This window comes from Carcharodon carcharias, chromosome 29, assembly GCF_017639515.1.
Source record: "Carcharodon carcharias isolate sCarCar2 chromosome 29, sCarCar2.pri, whole genome shotgun sequence".
Lineage (NCBI taxonomy): Eukaryota > Metazoa > Chordata > Chondrichthyes > Lamniformes > Lamnidae > Carcharodon > Carcharodon carcharias.
The window spans coordinates 7,042,959-7,049,318 of record NC_054495.1 but is presented as its reverse complement, the minus strand read 5'-3'; the positions used below and the strand labels follow the sequence as shown (position 1 = coordinate 7,049,318).

Here is a 6,360-nt window from a genome sequence, read left to right as displayed (position 1 = left end):
TCTCAGAACAGAAACTCACACTGTCCCAGGACAGAGATTCACACCGTCCCAGCCCTGAACCAAAGATACCACCTCACCCATGGTTACCGCCTGACCCGACCGACTAGGGCCAACATCGGACTCAATACAAGTAAATATACTAATACAAATTGCGGTATAGGCAGATGCTATATTGATATTCAGTACAGTAAAATTTGAAAAAGGATGGGTTGTTTATATGTTTGCAGGGCATTCATCTGGACTGGATGAGCGGGGTCTTCAATATCCTTGGCCGGTAACGGTGAGCTACATGAAGTTCAGGCAAGGTAATGACGGCATATTTGCTTCCCCAAAGGGCACTAGTGAACCAGATGGGTTACAGCAATGGTTTCATGGCCACCATTAGATTTCCGTGGTGGGTGGGCACTGGAGGACCTGGACAATGTGGTTAAACAGAAAACATTCATTATTTAAATTGGTCGGGGCTTATGTCATTCTTATGGTTTGGGCGTTTATCCTCGTGTCCCTCCATAAGAAAAAGGGAGGGGGGGGGGGGGGCGTCGGCGGTCGGTGTGTGGGTCTGTGTTCAATTTATTTCCTTGGGTTGTTAACCCAATTTGCCCTCAATGCCTAACTGAACTAATTATAATGAAAGTCACATCGGCTCATTCTGTAGGCATGACCGAGTGGACGGAAATAAGGAACTTTATTGTGTTGGTCAATGGGTTAAAATCTTCCACAATGGATGAGCAACAGAGTTTGTAGAGAATGTCGTCATTATGGGAAATTATATATATATATAATATAATAAAGCATTTAATTATAATATAATTGTAGAAGTGTCATACGGACTCGAAACGTTAACTCTGTCTTTCTCTCCACGGATGCTGTCAGACCTGCTGAGTATTTCCAGCATTTTCTGTTTTTCATATAATTATTTATGTTGCCAAGTTCCAATTTGTTTTTATTTATAATTTGCATCTAATTCGTTCTGCCCCTTCGAACAGGCAGCATTTTATTTTTACTTCCTTGTTTGCTGAGACTGGACAAATCCTTATCGCTTCCATTACAGGGTTGCAATGAAAGTAACATTGTGAGATCCATTGTGGAAAGGAGTACAAACTCCCATCAGTTATGATGTAGCCTAATTGTGCCACTGGGGGCTCCCCTGGTCTATATAATGAACCAGCCTCAAAACAGGAGTTGAAGCTGTTGAGAGGATATCGCTTCTGGGAGAAAATGCACGAACCAGTTACTGGTCAGGTGTATGCTATTTACTATCCAATTCTTGCCGCCATCGGTATTCCGGGTAAGTTGTGATCCTCCCAGTTCCGCAAACCTGTGATAATATGTGCTTGCTTATATTCGATCGGCTTGGATAGTTGGGCTTGCTGAAAATAACGTAGTCAGTGCTAAACGCTTAATTGTTTAACTATGGTGATTTTGCATTATTTACCCAACACGACTTTTCTTAGATATTATAATTACTTCCGCTCCAATGTAGAACATATTTCCAAATAACACGATTTGCTATTTCTTAGCCAGGTTGTGACATAGCAAACAGCATTTAACTTTATAGAATGCCATGTCTCGCTTTAAACTTCTAATGGGACACGATCACTATTCAAACTCCCGACGTAAGGGGTAGCCAATATTGTACTTTGGACTGTGTCACCACGTGGGAGTAAAATTCATCTCTAAATAAATATACCCGTGTGGTGCTAGTCATAATCCATCGGTATAAATAAGATAAAATTAACAGTGAGCTTTCAATTGATGCATATCTGAAACACAATTTATGAGAGATTAAGTTGCATTTGTCCATGACTACTTCAAAATATTTGGAAATAAGACAATGGATCTATTTATTTGACTGGAGCTGCCATATCCTTACTTTGCTTTTGTCTTTTGACTTTTCGTATCCTTCTCTACCTCTGACTCTTGATATTTCTTACTCCCTCTCTCCCTTCCACACTTGCTTGCATTTGATGCCACTGCAGACTAATTGCATAGCAACGCGAATTGAAAAAAAAACGTGCTGACTTTCTAAGAATATTTCAGCCCAAACGCTTGTTACCCACTGTCAGATGACGGATAAGGATCGACTTTGTCCCGCGGTCACGTTTTGTGACCGACATCAGCGAAAAAGCGGGCTTCACCTGATCATTATTTCCCAGACACAAGCCAGCTGACATATGAGGATTAATCATTTCATCCAAACAGTATTTAATTGTGTAAAGTCATTGGGCGATTTGCGCAATTGCAAACGCTTATTGTGTATCCTTGCCGCCTGCATGCACCCGATTCACAGATCCAGTCAATGATATTAAACAATTATTTTCAATGTTCTCTTCTACACTGGTCCGCAATTGCTTCTCTGTTATCCATGCGCCACAGTGATAGGCAGTTTAAAAAAGGTAGTGATCATCGAGGTCTTATGTTTTACTTATCAGCTAAGTCATGTCTTAACTCTTCCAAACTCTTCTGCACGTCAAAGCAAGATCAGGTTTTGACCTTACGATCTCTGTTGACATCTCAGAGTGAGACTGTGCTTGCCCACATCACAAACTCTGAGATCAAAGGGCGGACTCGGCGAGAAAGAATCTATAATATTCCATAAATACCCAATTGAGAGTAACACACAATCCCGCACGTTCTCACTTGCTCCCATGGAAAACACTCATGGGCATCAGCTCATTTACAATGTGACAGGCGAGTAAAGTGTATTGCAAAGTGTGAAATTTAAGGTATTAATTGCAGAGGGGAACTCGGGCGGATGCAAGTTATTGATGTCACTTGGATTAATTAAATAGCTTTAGCATGAGAACGGACAACTGTTCTCTCTGTTGAAATAATCTGTGAGTGGAAATGCCCCAAGGCACAGTGGTCAACCAGCGACGCTTTCATCCTCCCATACACCCTCTGCCTTATCTGCAGATACAATCATTCGATCCAGCCTGCCTCACATAATCCAACCACGAGTTGTCAGCGGATCCCTGTGAATTTATTTTGGTTTTACTGCGCCATTAATCACATCAGTTACCTTATTAATCCCAAATTTAGAACCACAGAATCACGGAATTTTAACGGCGCAAAAGGAAGCCATTCTGTCCATAGTGTCTGTACCGGCTCTCCAAATGAGCATTATAACCGGGTGCCATTTCGCTCCTTTTCCACCTACCCTGGCATATCGTTTATATTAAAATAATCATGTTATGCTCTATTCAATGCTTCGAATGCACGTGCCTTCACCGCACTTCCAGGCCGTGCATTCCAGACCCCAACCACTCGCAATGCGAGAAAGTTATGTTTTTCTCACGTCATAATCACTTTTTTTTGCAATTCACTTAAAATCTTTTCCATCTCGTTCTTGATCCTTTTACAAGGAGGACCAGTTTCTCCCTATCTAGTCTGTCCAGTCCCCTCATGATTTTGAACGTCTCTATCAAACGTCCTCTTAGCCTCCTTCTCTCCAAGGAGAACAGTGCCAACCTCTCCTATCTATCTTCGTAAATGAAGTTCCTCATCCGTGGAACCATTTTTGCAAACCTCTCCCGCAATATCTCCAAAGTGTTCACATCCTTCCTATCTGTGGCACCCAGAACTTTCCTAAATGAATTGTACTTCATTTGCGTAATGCATTTCAGCTCACTACTTTTGCTTATAGGATTACTGATATGTCATTTACTTATTTACCTTACTTTATGGCACTGAAATCGTCTAAGCAATGGAACCTTTAACGTACAATACTTTTCAGACTATTGTGCAGTTCATACGGAATTAGTAGGCACACCATGGGAGCACCAGAAAAAGGAGTTATTCTCTCTCCCCTTCTACAGCCCCCCCTCCCCCCCCCCCCCCCACCACCACCACCCCCCGACCCCCATCTGAAAAAATACATCAGAGAAGCTTTCCTGAGTAGTCAGGGGCTAAGGCAAGACGGACATAAAAGTCACGAAGATTGTGCCCTCACGAGAGTCCAATAGAGGGAGCTAAACGGCACTGGTATTCCTGAACTGATAGCTTCCTGGCGCCTTGTTTCCCCACTTACCTATATAAGTGTTTGATAAGTACTAACAACTGACTCTCAGCATGCGGTAGATTAAAATGTGACTTTGGGCTGAAGTGATTGGCAAGAGCGAGGTGACCTCCCCACCCCAAATCATTGAGGAACTGTCCTGCGATCATTGGCCAGATCTACCTGAATGGGTGATTGGCATAGGATACGCAACCAGCCCTCGAAATCAAGTGTACTAACGGGTGCCCAGATGCTGGGGCAATCTGCGACAGGTGGCTGCCATATTCAATGTGGAAAGACCAGAGAAGATGGAGAACGAACAGGGGAAGATCTTGCTAACATTTCGGCTTAAGAGCAGAAGGCTGTTGCCACAAGCTGCAGAGATCAACATTCAGTCTGTGCCATCTATCCATTTGTCCTCTGAGATCAGTAAACATCTCTCAACTCTCACAGATCATATGTTCCTCCCATTTATTTAACTTTTGCATCATCTCTAAACTGTTGCTTCTTACCAAACTTAAAAAAAAAACGCATAATATCAGTCGTGGCTCTCGACCTCCCATGTTGCATACTGGTTGACCTTCAAAACTCAATATTTGCAATTGGCATTCCTAAACCAACCTGAAAATTAAAAAAAAAGGAAAGCATTCTGGCCGAAGTACTGTTGCATCCAATGACTCTTATGACTTCCAACTATTATGTTTCATTAACGCGATTCATGCTTGAATTGAAAAGAAAATCAGGTTGATATAGTGCCAATCATCACGTTAGATTGAGCCAAAACATTCTACTGCCAATTTGGTAATGGAATCACCTTTGGTAATGTGTGTACAAATTGCATTAACTCGCCCACAGGAAACTCCTACCAATAGAAATGATTCCAGGTCAGCGGTTTATAGATGTTACTTTAGGAAGAAATAGCGGCCAAAACATCAGAGGGGCGCAGCACTCACTTGTGCTGCATTGAAATGCCATCTGAGATGACGTGCTCTTAACTTTGAAATGAGAAAGGAAAGGACAAATATATGACTCTAGAGGCGAGTGTGTTACTCAATGAGCATCAGCTAACATTGTTTTAATTTTAAATTTATGGGTACTAGGGAATTCTGGCTATTGGTTTCCATGCAGAGCACATTAACGAAGCTCAGATGTGAACACACAATGGTAACAAATTGAATCTTCCCCTTAAAATCCGACAATGTTTAACTGTTCTGCTCGTTTCTCTTCCTAACAGTTAACATCCTGGCGATTGTGATCCTGAACCGGAGAAACTGTGGTCTCTCCAAATGTATCACTCACTACCTGGTGTCTATGGCAGCGGCGGATCTAATGGTTGTCATCACCTGTGTTGTATTTAATCGGATCATTGATACTTACTTTCCCGGCAATTATATGTTACTCACTCCAGCGTGTCGGGCCAGAACTGTCCTAGTCTATGCAACCAGAGACATCTCTGTCTGGTTAACCGTCGCATTTACCTTTGATCGTTTCATATCCATTTGCTGTCAGCAGTTGAAAACTACATATTGCACCAAGAAAGTGGCAGCTGCAATTGTAGGCACGGTGTTTACCCTGAGCTGTTTAAAAAACATTCCCTGGTATTTCGTATATGACTCTCTCTATATATTTAATAAATTGCCATGGTATTGCCTGATCACACCAAATTTTTATATATCGCCCTTTTGGTTAGCCTATTCTTATTTCGACTGCATTGCGACTCCTTTCCTGCCATTTTTTATCATTTTGCTGCTCAATGCCCTGACCGTGAGATATATATTAGTGGCCAGCAGGGTGCGCAGGGTGTTGCGGGGCAGCGCCGGCTCTGACAATAATCCTGATCCTGAGATGGTCAACCGGAGAAAATCCTTCATCTTACTCTTCAGCATATCTGGAAACTTTCTGATCCTGTGGCTGACGTACACGATCCATTACTTGTATTATCGAATTACTGATACCTATTCTTACACGGGTTACAATGACCCAGTTTACATCCTTCAGGAAACCGCTTATATGCTCCTGCTTTTGAGCTGCTGCACGAACACGTTTATTTATACAGTGACCCAGACTCAGTTCAGAGCAGAGCTAACGAAAATGGTCATGTACCCAGTGAATCAAATTGTTTCCTTTTTGACCCATTTGAAGAGCTGGATTGGCTGATTACCACAAGGCATCTTGCCAGACAGAAGGGAAGGTCTTGTACAACTAATAATATCCTTGCCTGCTTCCAGCGGTTCCACGTGTGAAAAATTAGGTTGCCATTTGTCAATTAGCCAATGTAAACAGACTGGACTATAGACGGCAATCTCAGAAAATATTCAGTCTTCAATGTTGGATTTTCAGACACTTCCGACCAAAGATGAAAC

The 6,360-nt window shown here is 42.2% G+C and overlaps 1 protein-coding gene across 1 annotated transcript; it reads left to right on the top strand.

The window, feature by feature from the left end:
* Positions 1-1,218: 1,218 nt before the first annotated feature.
* LOC121271011 (probable G-protein coupled receptor 139) lies at positions 1,219-6,154 on the top strand. Its single transcript, XM_041176695.1, has 2 exons — positions 1,219-1,288; positions 5,232-6,154. Exons 1-2 carry the CDS (start codon positions 1,219-1,221, stop codon positions 6,152-6,154), a joined length of 993 nt encoding a protein of 330 aa, XP_041032629.1.
* The last annotated feature ends 206 nt before the right edge of the window (positions 6,155-6,360 follow it).

Coding starts and splice junctions, on each gene's coding strand:
- LOC121271011 (XM_041176695.1), top strand. CDS start 1,219: ATGCACGAACCAGTTACTGGTCAGGTGTATGCTATTTACTATCCAATT. Junction 1,289..5,231: donor TGCCGCCATCGGTATTCCGG/GTAAGTTGTGAT, acceptor TCTTCCTAACAG/TTAACATCCTGGCGATTGTG.